Below are 21,685 nucleotides of genomic sequence, written 5' to 3' on the forward strand. Positions count from 1 at the left end.
ATTGCTCCCAAGTGACTCAGGGCTCTCCCATGTCCACAGATGGGACTGCAATTGTGCAGCCTTCAATTAGACCCCAGGTGGTGGCTGAGTCCAACGCACAAGTGCAGGGTCATAGGCAAGTGGAGAAGTCAACCAACACACAGTAGGTATTTGGGGACAATCCTGATACCGAGGACAGCACCAGTTGTTCCTTAAACTGCCAGTCAAATGTTCATCACTGCAGTTTAAGACTTTTTATGGTTTGAAAATGCAAAGTCTCCTTGGGGTAATTATTTTTAGTGGTATTTACACATTTTCTAACTTCTAAGAATATGTTCAGATCCTCTGTTGAGAGCAAGTTTTAAGAGGGAAAAAGAGGCTTCAGGGTCTTGTAAACAGAGGCATCTGAGGAAGAAAATGAGAGGCAGCTGGTGCTACTGATGAGTGGGGAAAAAAGAAGGAAGAGACAAGGAGTTGGAGAGCCTAGAACTCTAGAAAATAGGCTTCACCCACTTCACAACTTCCAAAGGTGTCCTAAATGTCCTATGAAGGGTTGTAGAATGACAATAAGGCAGAAGACCACTCTTAGAGGGTCTTCATTCCTGGTTAAGTGAAGGACAAACTGAGATAGAATCCAGAGGGCAATGAAGGCACCAAAATGACTTGGCCAAGATCATGACTCAGCCATGTTGCCCAAGGACCCTCCATGAAGGATGGACTTCAGATAAGATCTCTTTCAAATGAGTCCTTTTGGCACCTCGGGGAGGAAACACTTATTCACGAAGGGATTCATGCACAAATCACCTTTCTGGCTGTTACAGAGAGAATTTAGTATATTCAAATGAATGTTTTTATCCCTTCCTTTAAATATAACTTTACATCTTACAGGCAACTAATATGGGAGGATTTCTAGATAAATAAGAGTTACCATAAACTGGGAACTATAAAACTATAAAATAGTGCACCATTCACAAACAATCAAGGAAGACTGTGGCATATCCAGATGCAAAATACAAAAGCGGATTCTTCTGGTGCCATGTTCTATGTTGATGTCAGATAGCTGGGAGAGGCACAAAGCCTGAAAACATTGGATGATGAAACAAAATTCATGTGGCTCACGTGAGACAGATGATGTTCCACTGTAAGGGAGAGGTAGGAAAGTATGCTAAAGTTGTTTTAAGTGGCTCCTTGCCAACATAGTTCACTTTGTAAGAGATGACATCAAAGAGATAGAAAGACGTGAAATGCCCTCTTTATGTTCACAACTCCAACGGATTAGAAAATGAATGTGTAACTAAAGAGACATGAATCTATCTGTATATCCTTCCACTGGTTAAAAACAACAATTGTTTGAAATATTATAGGAGACTAAAGCAAGAAAAATGTTTTGTTTTTTTAAACAAGTCCTTCTCTCTGCCACACACTTTGCTTAACTGGCAGCAGTATTTTCAGAGCCACTGATATCAGCTTTATTAGCATTTGAATTTGAACTAAAACTCAAACAAACAACAAACTCACATTTCTTAACAGTGATAGCCAAAGTGATCTGAACTGAATGACAAGAAGTTATAGTAGCCACTGCAAAAATGGAAATAAGATTCTTCCCTATTGGAAAGCAATTTCTAAATAATAGTATTTTTCAACTTTAGTATTTTTAAATTGCATACTATTGCTACATAAAATGTGCTCATTAATGTTGAAATTGTAATTTTACTATCAACTACATATTTAATACACTCATTATGTATTTGGCATAAATTGTAATCAGATAAAGTTCCAAATATGCAGTGAACTATTAGCCTACATTTTGTAGATAGGTGACTCTCAGGATAAAGTCTTTCATGATTCAGATTACTTTAATCTGTGTAATGTCACAAATCATTAGATTAGGCTCCAAATTACATTTTTATAGGTTACAGATTTAAATGTTTTTTTTCCTTTCTTTTTTTCTTCATATTTTTATTTTTTAAGAGGACACAACTTGATGATAGTCTTGAAGTTAGGTACAAAAGTAGCTGGAAAAACTAAACAACCCCTAGGAATCACTTCGATAGCCAAGCACAAAGGGATACTTTTTTTTTCTTTTTTTTCAAAGGGATTTTTTGAACCTGAAACCCAACACAAATGACTCCCAAATACCTCCATCTCCCACCCTGACCTTTTCTTTAAACTCTAGGTTTGTATCCAGTAGCCTATTTGAGCATGAGACTAGAATATCTATAGTTGTCTCTCCAACTTAACATGTCCAAACAGACAGTTCATTCCTGTCTGCAGCCTGCTCCTCCCTGGACTTTCCCATCTCAGCAAATAGCACAACCATTCTCATGGTTGCTCAAGCCAAAATCTTAAGAGTGTTTCTAGATTCCTCTTTTTCCTTCCTCCAATCTTGACATCCTTCTCCTTGGCAAGTCCCATGGATTTTACCCCCCAAACATATGGATTCGTCTAGCTGTCTTCATCTCCACCACCCCATAGTACAAATCACCATCATCGCTCGTGTGAACACGTTCATAGGCTTCTAGTTTGTCTCCCTGCTTCTTCAATGTTTGCCCAAACTCTTAGCCACGGAGCAGCTAGTTATATTTTATAAAATGTAAAGCAGAACATGCCATTGCCCTGCTCAAAACCCTCCATTGTCTTTGTCCTGCTACTTGAAGATAAACTCCAAACTGCTCACCAAGCCCCCCCAAAGCCCAGCGTGGTATGGCCCCTGCAGGCCTCTCTGGAACATGGCTAATAATTTCTCCTCTCTCATTAATTCCAATCCTGGAAGCTAATGTCTTTCTCTTCTAGAACATGCCAACCTCATTTCTGCCTGAGAACACCTGGACCTGCTGTTCCTACTTACCAGAAAGTTCTCCCTAGATTTCCTCAGAGTGGCTTCTGCTGGTCATTCAGTCTTAATTCACTGACCACTTCGAAGAGGCCTTTCCTAAGCACCCAGTTACTCTACCAGATCATATGGTATTGTTCCTATCAAAGAACTGACCACATCCAATTTATTTATTTGTTTATTGTCGACCTTGAACACCCACCAACCCTGAGGTCTGACCCAGACTTCCTCTTCTTCCAGTTACATTCCTATCTCAAGCCAGAAACACTGACTCTTTCCCTCCCTCACCCTCAACCCCAAGTAATCACCAATCACCCCACTGAGGCGGCACTTCCAGCCAGCCAGCCCTCCAGCTGCACTATGTCCTATTACCTGGAACATTCCCGAAAGCCTCCTGACTGGTTCCCTTTATCCACTCCTGCTTCAACCCAATCTATTCTCAAACTATAGTTTGAGTGATATTTTTAAAACACGTGTATGATCACTTCCTGATTCAAAGCCAATCAGTGGCTTCTTGTTGCATTTAGAATACAGTTTGCAATACTCACGTGACTTACCTTAGTAAGATCAGATGCCTCTAGCCTCCCAACTTTACCCCTGACAACTCTCCCCTTTTTACTTCGTGCTCTAATCACACTGGCCATTCTGTTCTTCAGATATGTGAGAATATGTTATACTCTTTCCCAGCCCCAGTCCTCATACATGAGTCTATGCAGGTGCTCTCCCCTTTGCCTGGCTCACTCCTACTCCTCTTCAGGTTTGGGTAAAGCCTCTTCCATGAGGAAGTGTCTCCTGACCCATCCCTCCTCCTTCCCAGCACTCCCTTCAGGATGAGTACGAGTAAGTTGGGCCAAGATGGGGACATGCTAGGATCTCAATGAATTCTTCAAAGAATGAATGAATGCATTAATGCATGAACAAATGAAATAAATAGCCTTAAACATACATTAAAAAACAGTGTGAAATTCCAGTCAAAGCTTCATCTTCTTATTTATTTATTTATTTATTTATTTTAAAGCTTCATCTTCTTCAAGAAGGAAAACCTACAAAGAAGGCCCTTGCTCTGCAAGTAAGGACTCTGAACCTCTGACTAATTTCAGGATATATGAGGGCCCTTTCCAGGAAACCACTTGCCAACTCAGAGTCAACCTCTCTGAGAGTATACTTTCAAGTTTATGAAGTTAGAAGGTGTAAACATAAAGCAATGTGACCAATTTCCCTAAGTGGCTTAGGAAAATTACAGTTCAGTGATCCAAAGCCAGCTCTTAAACTGCACAAAGCTTTTGAAAGTTAGAACATGTCAAATTTAGAACACAAAACTTTAGAAAGCAAGCATGAAAACTATTCAGTAGGTGATATAAACTGAGACACTGTACAGATTCAGGAGTTCTGCTTTGTACATTCTTGGCATCTTTTGTCCACTTTGGATGTAGGTTTTATTCCTCCACCCCAAGGACAGAGTAAGTCCCATACCCTAAGCACTTGGCCTCAAGCAAGAAGTGTTTCAGTAGGCAAAAAGGACATTTTGGCTGATAGTGTCAGAGAGCAGATGTATAAGTCAACAGAAACATAAAACTGGAAAGAAGTCTGTTTGCTGAATCTCTCTGAACAGCAGGGCTATAAAAAAGGGTCTCAACTCCACAGGTCAGTAATCACAAGATAAATGAAGAAAAACTGTACTTACCTGGTAACATTTGCTCTGTCTTGCCTAAGCGACTCACAAGCCACATTATATATTTTCATATAAGTAGCTTTGGTTGAGTCACACAATAATTCACTTTCATCTCATGGTAAAGCTGGGTGTTAGCAATATTTAACTGTTTTAAAGCTTGAAGTATATTACGCTTTGTCCTTTAACCAGAGGATTAGAAAAAGTAGAATATTATTAATGAATATGATTATAAGGAAAAGAAGCTCACTACCCAATGGAAAAAAACAAGTCAATGAACACTTCATCCTATTCTGCTTTACCAATGACCTGAATAATTAACAGAAACTCCATTTTAATACCTGGGGTTGTAGAGGTAATGTAGAGTTTAGGAGAGTTTGTGACTTTACTTTTTTTCCCTAAGAGGAACTTGGCCACTTACTGTTAACTCTATTATATGGACTTTACATGATCTTAGTATATATTTGTGTCTGGACCAAATGTGTACACAGTTGGGCCTAAACCAAATGTTTCTTTCTCTCCCTTCTCACTGGCTTTTCAGGAAATACAACCGAGTTTATAACTGGTATCAGACAGACCTGGGTTTCAAGCCATCTCAACTGCTTCCTAGCTGGATAAGTTACTTAGTCTAAGTCTCCAGTTTATTCATTTCTAAAATGGGCACAAAAACCCTAATCTCTAAGACTCAGAAGGGCCAAACATGTGGCTCTCATGTTGATAAACTCTCATGCTGACAGAATAAAGTGATTTCAGCCACTGAGATACCTAATCTGGCATAAGGAGAGTTGTCTCCTGTGTCCCCAAAATCCCATCACATAGAAAAACTCTGAATGATGAATACAAGTCTGATGGCTCACCTCTGCAGCATATCCCATGCCGTCCACAACGTGTTCAGAGCCGTGATCATCGGTGGACCCCCAGTGAAGGTGAAACTGTCGTAACCTGTAGCTTCCGGTGAGAGGACCCCCACACAGAACTAAACACCAATACATTTTAAATTGTCAGCAAGAAAAAAAAAATTACACATCCTGTCACAACCCACAGCATCTCCCTGGATCACTCAACATCTACATGTCCTCCAAGGAATTTTCTATAAATGTCATTCAGATGGCTGATAGGAATATAACTTTTAAATATATGAAGAGTAAAAATAAACATTTTAAAAGGTTAAAGAGTCCACAATACAGATTTTTAAGGAATATCTTGTAAATCAAAACAGACGTACTGGTTAAAAGTAGCAGAAACTGGGAGTTTGTAGAGGTAAAGAATTGCTCTGTTTAACGGACGATATCAGCCTCTCTATATAAAAATGTAATGTGCTGGGCTTCCCTGGTGGCGCAGTGGTTGAGAGTCCGCCTGCCGATGCAGGGGACACGGGTTCGTGCCCCGGTCCGGGAAGATCCCACATGCCGTGGGGCGGCTGGGCCTGTGAGTCATGGCCGCTGAGCCTGCGCGTCCGGAGCCTGTGCTCTGCAACGGGAGAGGCCGCAACAGTGAGAGGCCCGCGTACCACAAAAAAAAAAAAAAAAAAAATGTGATGTGCTAAGAGCTCCATCTTGAACACGGTAGAGCAGCCTAGCAATACGGTCAGAGAACAGGTTTCAGCGTTAGGAGTCCAGGGGCTCACGCTCTATTTATTAACTGTGTCATCTTGCACAAATCCTTTAACTTTGAAACCTTAGCTCTCCTGTCTATAACCTCCAGAGAATAATGTTACCTCCTCCTGATGCTGTTGTGAAAACAGAAGAAAAATTGAACACAAAGCACTTATCACTGCCTGGCAGAAAGTCAGCATGCTGGACACGGTAGCTATTATTACTATTTTATTGCTGTTATGATTACTACAAAAACTGGCAAAGTAAGCATGTCTTTTATACTTGAAATTCTATCTTCTTGGGGAAACATGAAATACAGGACAAAATTAACTCTTTTGAAATAATCCGTCATATCTTTGTCACTTTGGCAGAGTATATTTTAGTACTTTGCCTCAACACATATGATCTCTAAAACCGTGGCAATAGAATCATATCTTAAGTATACAGAAAAGCTTTTTAGTAGAAAACATAGTCCTAAGCTGTCTCCTCCCAATTAATCTTTATTGAGCATGTTTTAAAGGATATGTGAAGATATGGGAGCATCGCGTGCTGATTACATCAAAAGCACTGCTAATGTCTCATAGACATTCCAACAGGATTAAGTGTTGGATTGGTATGGTGCAGCCTTAAACAATAGTTTGATTTAAATTACCCCCCTCTTCAGAAGATATATATATATATATATATATATATATATATATATATATCTCAAAATTTGTCAAGAATTATGCACCTTATATAAGAAGCAAAAGATGTTAAGAGGTATCACATGCAGTTTTCTACAAACAACAACAACAACAAAAGGACAAGATAATACATTTGCCTAAGGCACACTCCTCTTTGAGCTATACTGTAGGAGAAAGAATGATCCAGACTGCCATCTGTATTGACCAGACCAACTGAACTCATTTCTCCCTTACTTGGTTTGACTCGGCTGAAGTTGAACATCAGTAATTAAGAGTTGTTATAGTAGTTGGAATCAGCAGACGTGGGAATAGTCCCAGCTTGGCTACTAAACTATGCCACCTTTCAAAACTCATTTAAGCCTCAATGGGCTTCAGCTTTCTTGTCTATATTTGTGATTGTTTGTTTAATTAGGAGATTGGACTGGATGTTCTGTAACTTCTACAATTCCCGAAACTGCCTAAGGGGAAAAAAAAAAATGGGAGCGTATGTAATAAAATCTTTTGTAAGGTTGAATGTTTGGGGCTTACTTTAGATTCATTTGCATCCAGATTTCTTTACAATAAATAAAGATAGCTATGTTCAGAGCCCTGTGAAAAATAAAAGAGAAGGGAGAACCACTTACACCAGACTCTAGGGCTCGCTCTTCTGTTACTCTGTCACAAACAGAAAATTGTACTGTTTCTTCTCCCACGGAACAATGTTCACGAGGGCAGAGATCATCTGCTCGGGTCTCTGTTGTACCCATCCCATCACCTAGCACAGTAACCATCACAGAGGAGATGCACAATAAATATTTGATGAAGGAATGAATAAAATATTTGATTTGTATTTAAACAAACAGTTTCAAAGATGATTCACAGATAAATTAATTTAAAAGGATCATTTCCCTGACTCCATAGAGCATGGATGCAGTGGCATTCCAAACAAAAAGAAATCAACAGCTCTATTGTCTCTTTTTCCCTTGCTATTGCATAATAAGACCTGAGCTGAACTATGAAGTCATTCCTTCACAGATAAAAAGCAGCTTAGAGAGCTTGAGTGATGGATGTGGAATTGACTTTGGGAGAAGATGCAAACAAGCTGGCTCAGGAGAAAGAAAGTGATACCAAAAGACACACACATTATTAGGGAAACATCCAAGAGTACTGGTTGATCTCTGGAAAGCCTGCTCTGAATCCAGGGTTTAAAGCCAGATTAGCACAGCTCTGCTTAGTTAAGCAACAGAGATTGCCTTACTCTTTACATATCTGGACTTTGAGTGTTTTAACTAAAATATCCAACCTGGGACTATGATCAGCAAATGTCTAATCATGAAGACCATTCTCTTGGAGCAGTGCTCTACCAAAGAAACACAGAGGGGGAAAAAATGAGTCAAAATACGAAGGTTAATCACCAACGTTGAGATGGTCTATAATAAAACAACTAAACAGCTAAACTATGATATAAAATGAATAATGGTGACAAAAATTAATATTTAATGAGGATGATTTAGTGTTGTTTTTTGTTTTTGTTTTTTTTAATTTTTTTTTTTGGCGGTATGCGGGCCTCTCACTGCTATGGCCTCTCCTGTTGCGGAGCACAGGCTCCGGACGCGCAGGCTCAGCGGCCATGGCTCATGGGCCCAGCCGCTCCGTGGCATGTGGGATCCTTCCGGACCAGGGCACGAACCCGTGTCCCCTCCATCGGCAGGCGGATGCCCAACCACTGTGCCACCAGGGAAGCCCAATTTAGTGTTTTAAAGACTCAAATTATTCATCTTACTTTCCAACCTAGATGAATAAACATATATTATTTCCATCTTATGTTTGAAAACTAGTAATTATTTCTCCAAAATCACACTTAGCATATATATATATATATATATATATATATATATATATACATATATATAATACTCCATTTATCCCTCCATTAAGATTTTTTTAAAAAGTCTATTCCAAATAAAACTTTCATATAAGAGATCTACAGAGATCAAGAAACCAGAGTTAATTTTAAAGTCTGAGAAAATTTTAATAACTTAGTAAAATGATATCTGTCATTTGCTATATGCTGCAGAGACCAACTAGGAACATATGCATTACTCTATTGAACTTAACTTTTTTTTTTTACAACTTTATTGGAGTATAATTGCTTCACAATGGTGTATTAGTCTCTGCTTTATAACAAAGTGAATCAGTTATACATATACATCTGTTCCCATACCACTTCCCTCTTGCATCTCCCTCCCACCCTCCCTATCCCACCCCTCCAGGTGGTAACACAGCACCGAGCTGATCTCCCTGTGCTATGAGGCTGCTTCCCACTAGCTATCTACCTTACGTTTGGTAGTGTATATATGTCCATGCCTCTCTCTCGCTTTGTCACAGCTTACCCTTCCCCCTCCCCATATCCTCAAGTCCATTCTCAAGTAGCTCTGTGTCTTTATTCCTGTTTTACCCCTAGGTTCTTCATGACATATTTTTTCTTAAATTCCATATATATGTGTTAGCATACGGTATTTGTCTTTCTCTTTCTGACTTACTTCACTCTGTATGACAGACTCTAGGTCTATCCACCTCATTACAAATAGCTCAATTTCATTTCTTTTCATGGCTGAGTAATATTCCATTGTATATATGTGCCACATCTTCTTTATCCATTCATCAGATGATGGACACTTAGGTTGTTTCCATCTCCGGGCTATTGTAAATAGAGCTGCAATATACATTTTGGAACATGAGTCTTTTTGAATTACGTTTTTTCAGGGTATATGCCCAGTAGTGGGATTGCTGGGTCATATGGTAGTTCTATTTGTAGTATTTTAAGGAACCTCCATACTGTTCTCCATAGTGACTGTACCAATTCACATTCCCACCAGCAGTGCAAGAGTGTTCCCTTTTCTCCACACCCTCTCCAGCATTTATTGTTTCTAGATTTTTTTTTTTTTTTTTTTTTTTTGCGGTATGCGGGCCTCTCACTGTTGTGGCCTCTTCCGTTGTGGAGCACAGGCTCCAGAAGCGCAAGCTCAGTGGCCATGGCCCACAGGCCAAGCCGCTCCACGGCATGTGGGATTTTCCCAGACCAGGGCACGAACCCGTGTCCCCTGCATCGGCAGGCGGACTCTCAACCACTGTGCCACCAGGGGAGCCCCTCATTGTAGTTTTGATTTGCATTTCTCTAACGATTAAATATGTTGAGCGTTCTTTCATCTGTTTGTTGGCAGTCTGTATATCTTCTTTGGAGAAATGTCTATTTAGGTCTTCTGCCCATTTTTGGATTGGGTTGTTTGTTTTTTTGCTATTGAGCTGCATGAGCTGCTTATATATTTTGGAGATTAATCCTTTGTCAGTTGCTTCATTTGCAACTATTTTCTCCCATTCTGATGGTTGTCTTTTGGTCTTGTTTATGGTTTCCTTTGTTGTGCAAAAGCTTTGAAGTTTCCTTAGGTCCCATTTGTTTATTTTTGTTTTTATTTCCATTTCTCTAGGAGGTGGGTCCAAAAGGATCTTGCTGTGATTTATGTCATGGAGTGTTCTGCCTATGTTTTCCTCTAGGAGTTTGATAGTTTCTGGCCTTACATTTAGGTGTGTAATCCATTTTGAGCTTATTTTTGTGTATGGTGTGTTAGGGAGTGATCTAATCTCATACTTTTACATGTCCCTGTCCAGTTTTCCCAGCACCACTTATTGAACAGGCTGTCTTTTATCCACTGTACATTCCTGCCTCCTTTATCAAAGATAAGGTGACCATATGTGCGTGGGTTTATCTCTGGGCTTTCTATCCTGTTCCATTGATCTATCTTTCTGTTTTTGTGCCAGTACCATACTGTCTTGATTACTGTAGCTTTGTAGTAGAGTCTGATGTCAGGGAGCCTGATTCCTCCAGCTCCGTTTTTCATTCTCAAGGTTGCTTTGGCTACTCAGGGTCTTTTGTGTTTCCATACAAATTGTGAATTTTTTTGTTCTAGTTCTGTGAAAACTGCCAGTGGTAGTTTGATAGGGATTGCATTGAATCTGTAGATTGCTTTGGGTAATAGAGTCATTTTCACAATATTGATTCTTCCAATCCAGGAACATGGTATATCTCTCCATCTATTTGTATCATCTTTAATTTCTTTCATTAGTGTCTTATAATTTTCTGCATACAGGTCTTTTGTCTCCTTAGGTAGGTTTATTCCTAGGCATTTTATTATTTTCATTGCAATGGTAAATGGGAGTGTTTTCTTGATTTCACTTTCAGATTTTTCATCATTAGTGTACAGGAATGCCAGAGATTTCTCTGCATTAATTTTGTATCCTGCTACTTTACCAAATTCATTGATTAGCTCTAGTAGTTTTCTGGTAGCATCTTTAGGATTCTCTATGTATAGTATCATGTCATCTGCAAACAGTGACAGCTTTACTTCTTCTTTTCTGATTTGGATTCCTTTTATTTCCTTTTCTTCTCTGACTGCTGTGGCTAAAACTTCCAAAACTAGGTTGAATAAGAGTGGTGAGAGTGGACAACCTTGTCTTGTTCCTGATCTTACTGGAAATGGTTTCAGTTTTTCACCATTGAGGACGATGTTGGCTGTTGGTTTGTCATATATGGCCTTTATTATGTTGAAGAAAGTTCCCTCTATGCCTACTATCTGCAGGGTTTTTATCATAAATCGGTGTTGAATTTTGTTGAAAGCTTTTTCTGCATCTATTGAGATGATCATATGGTTTTTCTCCTTCAAGTTGTTAATATGGTGTATCACGTTGATTGATTTGCGTATGTTGAAGAATCCTTGCATTCCTGGAATAAACCCCACTTGATCATGGTGTATGATCCTTTTAATGTGCTGTTGGATTCTGTTTGCTAGTATTTTGTTGAGGATTTTTGCATCTATGTTCATCAGTGATATTGGCCTGTAGTTTTCTTTCTTTGTGACATCCTTGTCTGGTTTTGGTATCAAGGTGATGGTAGCCTCGTAGAATGAGTTTGGGAGTGTTCCTCCCTCTGCTATATTTTGGAAGAGTTTGAGAAGGATAGGTGTTAGCTCTTCTCTAAATGTTTGATAGAATTCGCCTGTGAAGCCATCTGGTCCTGGGCTTTTGTTTGTTGGAAGATTTTTTTTTTTTTTTTTTTAAGGACTGTTATTATTTCCAGTTTTTTTTTTTTTTTAAACCCACATTTGTTTATTTATTTATTTTTGGCTATGTTGGTTCTTCACTTCTGTGCGAGGGCTTTCTCTAGTTGTGGCAAGCGGGGGGTCACTCTTCATCGCGGTGCGTGGGCCTCTCACTATCGAGGCCTCTTTTGTTGCTGGAGCACAGGCTCCAGATGCGCAGGCTCAGTAGCCATGGCTCACAGGCCCAGTTGTTCCACAGCATGTGGGATCTTCCCAGACCAGGGCTCAAACCCGTGTCCCCTGCATTAGCAGGCAGACTCTCAACCACTGCGCCACCAGGGAAGCCCATGTTGGAAGATTTTTAATCACAGTTTCAATTTCAGTGCTTGTGATTGGTCTATTCATATTTTCTATTTCTTCCTGATTCAGTCTTGGCAGGCTGTGCATTTCTAAGAATTTGTCCATTTCTTCCAGGTTGTCCATTTTATTGGCATAGAGTTGCTTGTAGTAATCTCTCATGATCTTTTGTATTTCTGCAGTGTCAGTTGTTACTTCTCCTTTTTCATTTCTAATTCTATTGATTTGAGTCTTCTCCCTTTTTTTCTTGATGAGTCTGGCTAATGGTTTATCAATTTTGTTCATCTTCTCAAAGAACCAACTTTTAGTTTTATTTATCTTTGCTATCATTTCCTTCATTTCTTTTTCATTTATTTCTGATCTGATTTTTATGATTTCTTTCCTTCTGCTAACTTTGGAGTTTTTTTGTTCTTCTTTCTCTAATTGCTTTAGGTGCAAAGTCAGGTTGTTTATTCGAGATGTTTCCTGTTTCTTAAGGTGGGATTGTATTGCTATAAACTTCCCTCTTAGAACTGCTTTTGCTGCATCCCATAGGTTTTTGGTCGTCGTGTCTCCATTGTCATTTGTTTCTAGGTATTTTTTGATTTCCTCTTTGATTTCTTCAGTGATCACTTCCTTATTAAGTAGTGTATTGTTTAGCCTCCATGTGTTTGTATTTTTTACAGCTTTTTTCCTGTAATTGATATCTAGTCTCATAGCGTTGTGGTCAGAAAAGATACTTGATACAATTTCAATTTTCTTAAATTTACCAAGGCTTGATTTGTGACCCAAGATATGATCTATCCTGGAGAGTGTTCCATAAGCACTTTAGAAAAAAATATGTATTCTGTTGTTTTTGGATGGAATGTCCTATAAATATCAATTAAGTCCATCTTGTTTAATGTATCCTTTAAAGCTTGTGTTTCCTTATTTATTTTCATTTTGGATGATCTGTCCATTGGTGAAAGTGGGGTGTTAAAGTCCCCTACTGTAAATGTGTTACTGTCGATTTCCCCTTTTATGGCTGTTAATATTTGCCTTATGTATTGTGGTGCTCCTATGTTGGGTGCTTAACTTTTTGTTTTTTAATTGTTAGTAATTTGCTTAATCTACTCATTTTCAGAAACTACACTGTAGTCAGCTGCCTAAAATGATAAGCAAGGCTGGCAAAACAAAAATCAGAAAAAATTCGTTTAAAAAGCAAAACACTTGCCTGTTCACGCATTTATTGTCTATCTCATTAGGATACAAACTCCTTTAAGGCAGAATTGATCTCATTCTCTTGTATACCCAATGCCTGGGACAGTGCCCAGATCAATAAATGTTACTAACATAAAGTAAGAAAGAGACCTCACCTGTAGAAACACTCCCCCACAAACTTCAGTTTGTAAGGATGCTACTGAAGTGACCTGGGCATCACTAAAGAGCATAGTCTTAGGACTTGTGAATCTAATAAAAGTCATTGATTGATCACTGTATGGCAAACAGTTCTCTGAAGTAAAACTAAATGAACAGCATGTCTGTATTTTGCTCGGAATCTAGGAAAAGAAGAAACAAAGAGCACAAATCTGCCAGGATTATAGTGAGAGAGAGAGAGAAAGAAAGAACGAAGATAGGAATGGTCCTAGCTACTGGGGCTTGAATTCTTTTCAGAGCCAGGATGGTCTTCATTAGTCTGGCTTCTGGCTTCCTTTGTTCTGAGCATGTGCACACCAAGTTACTCTCTGATCATTCATTCATTCAACAATTCTTAAGAGCTTATAATGGGCCAGCAACTGTGTTCAATACTAAGTACACAATGAACAAGGCCATCCCTATCCTCAAGAAACTTACAGAAGGAAACATAATTATAATAAAGTTTTATAATACATCATTGTCACAGATTGCCAATTTAGTTTCCTGTATATCTTGGCTCAGGGTGGGGGGGCATGGATCACACAACTAAGGTATGCTTACCCCCTATCTTTTGCTGTTTTTTTTTTCTTTTTTAATATGTAATTTAAGATCTTGTACATTTGGTTAACTTCAAGCAGTTACCTAGAACTAGATAACAGGATTATAACTGAGAAATTGACAATTTTTAGAGATGAAAATTAAAGAACAGTCACTGAATCCATCAAATTACTAGCATTCCTAGTAGGCCTTTCTTAGCAAGAAAGAAGCTTCCTTCCTTTTGACATCTTTTTAAAATTTCAGCACAACATATCTTATCCACAGAAAGGACACAGACCATTATTATTTATTATTTTTTATTACTAGTTATTAGTAGTTATTTAGTATTTACTATATGCCAGGAACTATTTCATTTATTAAAACTTAAAAAATTAGTACCACAGCTTTTAAAAATTAAATGTTCAAACAATGAATAATCCACCAATGTTCAAACTATTTAGGTGTCAAATGGTAAATATTAATTGATTTCTGGTGGTTTGTAATTCTATCGGGACTTCACCTAAATATACTAATGCATTCTGTACCCTAATGCCATACCATGGTGTTGTTCATATCCTCCAAGAAACATCAGACCAAAAAAATGCTTTTAACTGAAACATACGTTTATTGAGTACCCTCTGTTTGCCTCCCTGCTGCTTACAGGGAGCCTTTAGCTGAGTGGAAAGAACCAACTGGCAGTCACAATGCAATGTGGGAAGTTCTGTAAGAGGACAGGCCTGGGATGCCACAGGAGGGGTGACGGGGCCAGTCAGGTGTGATTCCCTGAGAGAGGGGACCTTGTCTGTGTTCTGAAAAACCAGAAGCTAGGGGGAGAACACCCTTGTCTGCTACAGCCAATAGGAGTTGTCTCTAATGAATTTCTTCCTGTGTGAATTTCACATCTACCTGTTGCTTTTTAAAGGACTATTAAAATTCTGAAGAGTGGCTCCCCACAGGTTAACCACTGGTTGTGCAGCTGCCCAGCCAAAGAAGCCCTGCCAGGACCATGAGGAATGTTTCACGCCTGTGGTCTCTTGACTGGTGGGACTGAGAGTTAACCTTGGTAAGAATGGCTTCTTTATAAAATGGAGACTGTTTTACTCAAGTTAAAATGGCTTGTTACAGAAGTATCTTTATGTTTTTTATAGTTTGTACCAAAGAAAAAGAAAAACCAGCAACAATTTATTTTAGCCATGGCGGTTTCTATGTTTTAATTAATTTAATCCCCCAAATCACCATGAAACATTCTCTTCATTTATCTTGAGACAGAAGAATGAGAATCATGATGCAGCATCAGATCTGGAAACACAGACAAACTATTTCCACTGATTAACCCAAAGTAGAGGGAAAATGAGAGGAAGAGAGAGGGAAAGAGAGGGAGAGAGAGAGAGAGAAGACCAGGATCATCACTGAGCAAATTAAAGTAAGAATTTTTTATGACTAAGGTTTTTTATGAGAAAGTTTTAGATGAAGTACAATCTAATCATTTCTTATTCTAAAAATAGGAATGGATAACCTCAGTTTTTTGAGAGATCATAAACAGTATCAAACTACCATTATGGGTGGTATAAACTTTGTACTTAGAAACCTCGGACTACTTTTATAATGTACCATCACATCAACCATATCTATTAATACAGATTCATAAAACTGAGGGCCTGAAGGAAAGACAATTTAATATATGTAAAAAGTGAGGTTACTTCTCCACCCACCCAAAAGTTGAAAAATACCATGTGTTAATCTTTCCTTATGCATTTTTTAAGTTGCTCTGATGAAAGTGAACCACTTTTATGAATTTAACAAATATGAGGAAGAAATGTAATAGGCTTATAATTTTTGCTAACAATATAGCACTACATAAACACAAGATATTATTACTAAACTAAATCTGAGCTTAATGAATAAGTGAAGACTTTCTTCCAATTAAGGATTTTTAAAATTTATTTTTCGTTAATAGAGTAAATACAGCATTATCCTAATATTAACCTTAAAATAAAAATAATTTTTCGGAAGCCTTAAAAAGTGTTCCAAAATATGATTCTCTCTGATCTTCTCTTTAATCTTACTTTTAAACTTGATATCATCTATTCTTTGGGCAGGAGGTATACTTGAATAAGGATTAAATGTTCATTTTAAAAGGAAATGCTCTTTTCTACTTCACTCAGTTTTTAAATTAACATATAAACTAGTTTTTTTTTCTTGGGTTGGTCTATTACTTATTCACCATGTGAAAGACATTATTCCATGAACTAATCAAACAAAACTTTTACTATAAGTTCTAGCAAAGTACTAATAAGGAACACACAGTGCATAGGTAATTCAAATATGAAAGATAAGAATGTGCCATCCAATCAACCAAGCTCCTCACCCCAACCAAGAAAAAAAAGAAAAGCCAACCTGATTTGTCCTCTGTGTCATCAAAGTCAACATTGAAGGAATGGCCACTATTACTGATGATTTTAGCTGAGCCTGTGTCATACTTGATACTAAGAGGTCGGAGGGAAGAATCATATTGCACTTCTTTGGTTTTAATCTCAATTGGAGATTGTTGATTTCCATCAGCAATAGGGAAAAATTCACTCCAATGAATAGGACCTTTAACATATAGGACCAAAAGAAAAGGACTGAATAAGTTATTTCATTCAACAAATACTTGTTGAGTGCAATGCACTGTACTTGACATTGAAGAAAATACAAAGATTAATAAAATACGATCTTTACCTTCAGCACTTTGTTTTACAAGACCAACTGCTTTTATTATAGGTATGGAAACTTCCTGGTTTGCCTTAATTCATCTTCAGAATTAAACTCACTCTTGTAGACAAAAGAGCATGTAAGTTTTATAAAGTACTTCACAAATGCCTTCTACTGAACTAAAAACAAGAGTACAATTCATCATTGAAAACAATGAGATTCAGTCTCAGCTCCAAGAATGAGCTGTGATAGCTCCACAGGTCAGGTTTATGGGCTGAAAGAACTAACGGAGCTGAGAAAGCTGTGTAGCAAAAAAGGGTGTAGTTCTTTAAAATGCTCTCCCCACTTCTATCACTCACTGTATCTTCACATGTCACCCAGTCCTCAGCTCAATTTCCTGTGAATGTGCAACAGGCAAACTAAGGAAATATGTAAAATTTTCACATATAAAATGACTGCACCATGTCAGGAAATGTAATATTGTTGGTTTTCTGCAGTAGAGTCAGGCAACAATTTATTTCTCTCTTTCTATATTTCGGAAGGTCCTTCCAGGGTTGTTTTGCCAATATTAGATTTGAATTCCAATACAAGGTACAATTGTCATCCCGGTCCTCATTCACAAAGTCAAAACCACATCAAGTTCCCGAATCGAACACATGTTTGATAAATTGAGGTGAAGCAATAAACTGACAATTCCCTTGTCTAATCTCACTTCTCTGGGAGACTCATTCAAGTTCTGCCTCTCAAAATCAACAGCAAGGTTGCAGCTTCAAGTAAGCTCCAAGCCAATCTACGGACTTTACAGGTTAGAGGTTCTTATTTCCTCCTCTACTCTGCCTGCAATTTACACCGCCTCCACCAGGTCTGTAGAGTATGGCTGCTGATTAAGCTTTTCCCTACTTCACTAACCAACTAACTTGATTTCTCTAAAAGTCAAGTACTAACTAAAATGACACAGAATGACAATTAATTAAGCATTTGTTACTAACAACAACAAATATTTTTTAAAGATAAGGTTTAGAATGAAATTTCAAGAAATGCAAATATATCACAATTATCAACAGCTTCAATCTCTAAATCTAATGCTCCTTATTACTCTTCTTCTTTGCAAAAGAGAAAGCATAAATTATTTCCTTTACAGGTACAAAAAAGTCATAGCATGAATACATAACCACACACATAACTTAGAAATTGTTCTCTTACGAATCATACATTTTGGACTTGAAAGCAACTTGAACATCAAAAGTCCTTCGTTACATCTTATTACAGAAAAGGCATTGCATTTCCTTATTTACTAAGTACTTTCATTTACCTTTCTAACACTCTCTTTGTATACAATCTCGTCCTTCTTTCATGTGAAAAAAATGTTCTATTTCACTGCCCACAAGTATGAGTTAACCTAATGAGAATCGGATTTCAAGTATGCAACACATATGTCATAATATATTAACTTTTTTCCAATCAGGAAAGAGCATCTTTCTCCTCTTAATTCCTTTATGCTCCTATTTCCAGTCCTTTATAACCAGAACTATTTTTAAAAGCAGAGGCAAGCCAAAATAAAATAAAAATAATAGCACTTTGCGTTACTCAATATTATCTATTAACCGTGATGGTAGGTTCATTTCCCTTGCCTTTTACGTGCAACGTTAAACCCATTTAAATAGTTATAGAGATATACGGAAGTTCTTCCATTGATTCAGGAACTTTCTGAATATCCATAGAGATAAGTAGTTTTCAGTGATTGTCACATTTCCTAAACTAAACTAATAAAATTGTCAAAGGTTTGTGGAAGAAGTTGTAAGCTGTTTGTGAAGGTGGTAACCACTTCCAATGCCTCACTTCTTGATGTTCCATTTTATCACTGCTACTATTCCCAGCTAAAGTTTCCTTTTGTCTGCTCATTCACTGCTCTTGCCAGTCTAAACTGGCAAGCAACAAAACTTGCCCAGTCAGGATACAGCACATTTCCAATAGGATTTTGCCAAAGTTGATCTACTTAAAGGTGTGGTCCTCAGAAAGCTATTGCATCTAAAAGCGGGGAATGGTCCTACAATTCTTAGCCAAAATACAAAATCACTCCTTGTTAATGGTTTTTCTAAGATGAATTTTTTTTTTACGTTTTCAAATTTTCATTTTTTTCTTCTGTTTTCTCCAATTTTATTGAGATTTAATTGACATACAGCACTATGTAAGTTTAAGGTGTACAGCATAATGATGTGACTTACATATCCCATGATATGATTACCACAATAAGTTTAGTGAACATCAATCATCTCATATAGATACAAAATTAAAGAAATAGAAAAAATATTTTTTTCCTTGGGATGAGAACTCTTAGGATTTACTCTCTTGACAACTTTTATATATAACATACAGCCGTGTTTATTATATGTAGCATGTTGTGCATTAAATCCCTAGTACTTATTTATTTTATAACTGGAAGTGTGTACCTTTTGACCACTTTCATCCAATTCCCCCTTCCCACCCACTCTGGTAATCATAAACCTGATCTCTTCTTCTCTAGGTTCGTTTGTTTGTTTTTGAAGCATAATTTACCTATGTTAGTACCTAGTGCACAACACAGTGATTCAATATTTTTATACACTTCAAAATGATCACCATGATAAGTCTACTTACCGTCTGTCACCATACAAAGACATTACATAACTTTTTACTTTAGGTAAAAAGTTTACATAACTTCATTCCCCACACTGTACATTTCATCCTCGTGATTCATTTATTTTGTGACTGGAAGTTTGTACCTCTTAATCTCCCTCACATATTTCTAAGGTGGATTTTTAAAATTTCAGATGCACTTCATTGGAGCCAATATTTTAGAGCATATTAAAGAGTAATCAATACTCATTGATTGAAAATACGCTTCTCCTTCCTAATCATAGTGAGGGCACTGTTAACACCCAGTGACTATTAAATAACAATAACAGAAATTATTCCAGCAGAGAGGGAAATTAAAAGAAATTTGTTTTGAAGGTTTTTTCCCCAAACATAAATTGAAAATTAGCAAAATGTAAGATTATAATTGTAGTCTCAAAGAGAAATCCACCTAAATTATACCTTTCATTATTAAAACTCTAACTTTCACCTGCTGCCATTTTTTAACTGGCAAGTTAGTCATAGCCTCAAAAAGGCTACAATTAGAAATGAAACTTTTCTGTTTCTTTGTGAAAGTAAGCTTTCTATAAAATTAACTATACAGTACTGCTGAATAATATGCATGTTCATCCAAGAAAGTATTATTATTATTACTATCATTATTCTCAGACCTAATTTTGACAGTGATTCACTGTAAGGCTTTCGTGGTGTCACTTTGCAAACATTTCAAGTAATGGTTGTTTGAAAATCATCAGTTCAGTTTAATATAAAAACAAGAAAAATGGTTTACTTTTGATAACTTAGGATATACAAGAAGAAAAGTATACATCTTATTATTCCTGTTGGTTCCATCAATAAACACATTTTTACCAACGTGTTATAATGTCAATGATCCTTTGCTAATTCCTCAGTCTCTGAAAGGATGTGTAGGAGAAGGAGAAAGCATGCAGACGTAGCTTAAAATATAACTTCATTTCTAAGAAAGAACCTAAAATCTTGCTAAAACCAGCAGTACCATTCAACCAACTGCAAGTTGCTGTGGGAATATTTTATAGTTAACAGCTATTAAGGAAGTTGCGGTACATTGGTTGACAAGAAGGCAGCGTACATCTTCAATGTTGCAATTCAAGTCATTAAAATTTCTTAAGTATATTTTCAAATATTTTCCATGATTTGTTTCCCCGTAGAGATAATGAGCTTAGAAGACTGAAAGCAAACTTGTCCTCAATTCATTGAAATATGTCCTCAGGTTTCTAAACTCGGTGCCTTTGATTGATAAGTAGTTACTACTAGAGAAAGTTTTTGGCTTTTCAAATGAAAGCGAGGGGACATATCTGAAGATTTCGGGGTCTGAGGTATTGTGACAGGGCTAACGCACGCCAACTCACCCCCACTATCAACAGCCTCCGAGACGCTTTCCCTGTCCGCGCAGGACTAAGCCTTCCCTCCGCTTCCTGCGTTTGGCTCCGGGGAGCGCTGCTCATTCAAAAGACAAACCGAAAAGTTTCTCGCTAAGTGTCGATTGGCAGAGTGCGGTCGGTGGACCCCGGGAAGCGAGCGGTCCCCCTCGGCCGCCCCCGGCTCAGAGCCCCCTCCCTCACCCCTCCCATCCGCGGAAGGCGCTCACCATTGTGCTCGCCGTATCCCCAGCTGAACCTCGCCATGGTCCCTCGGGGTGGCAGGCAGAAGAAGTAGTGGCGGGGCAGCTAGCAGAAGGAGGGAGCGGGCCGGGCGAGCGAGCGAGCTTGCGTGGGGCTGGCGGGGGCCCAACTTAGGGCGGGGGCCGCGGGAGACCGGGAGAGACCTTGAACCCCGGAGCCAGGGCGCTCTCTTCCTCTACCGCCAGGGGGCAATGGCGGGCAGAGTAGGCGCCCTCGAGGGAGGGCGAAGGGGCTGGGGGTAGGGGGGTGGGCGCTCGGAGCCCGGCTGAGTCCTGCGGTGCGGGTCCTCTCACTGTTTGAACTCGGGAAAGAGATAGTGCTTGATAGGAAGGCGGGGAGATGGAGAGGGAGGAGGGAAAGAAAGAGAGAAGGGCTTCAGAGGGGCTTTCTTGCCTTCTGAGAAGCGGTCCTCCTAGAGAGGCAAGTGTTGCCCAGCGGGCCCTCCAGGGAATCAATGAGCCACCCAGGCCGGGAGCCGCCCGGCTGGAGAAGTGAGGAACCGGCTGGAGAAGTGAGGAACCGGCTGGAGAAGTGAGGAGGGCGGGGATGGACGTGGTGGCGGTGACTGCAAAGACAATACAGCGCAATAATGACAATGATAAGAGCCACAAA

The 21,685-nt window shown here is 38.5% G+C and overlaps 1 protein-coding gene across 1 annotated transcript in view; it reads right to left on the reverse strand.

Annotated features, from left to right (window-relative positions):
• The window catches only part of CA13 (carbonic anhydrase 13), a gene marked incomplete at both ends in the record, with an annotated part of 29,932 nt that extends 8,856 nt beyond the window's left edge, over positions 1-21,076 (reverse strand). Inside the window, 3 exons of the mRNA XM_082601270.1 lie at positions 5,339-5,457; positions 16,503-16,700; positions 21,040-21,076. Coding sequence (XP_082457396.1) covers positions 5,339-5,457; positions 16,503-16,700; positions 21,040-21,076 — 354 coding nt within the window. The remainder of the gene's footprint in view (positions 1-5,338; positions 5,458-16,502; positions 16,701-21,039) is intronic.
• Positions 21,077-21,685: the final 609 nt, after the last annotated feature.

This window comes from Mesoplodon mirus (assembly GCF_964341445.2).
Source record: "Mesoplodon mirus genome assembly, chromosome: 16".
Classification (NCBI taxonomy): domain Eukaryota; kingdom Metazoa; phylum Chordata; class Mammalia; order Artiodactyla; family Ziphiidae; genus Mesoplodon; species Mesoplodon mirus.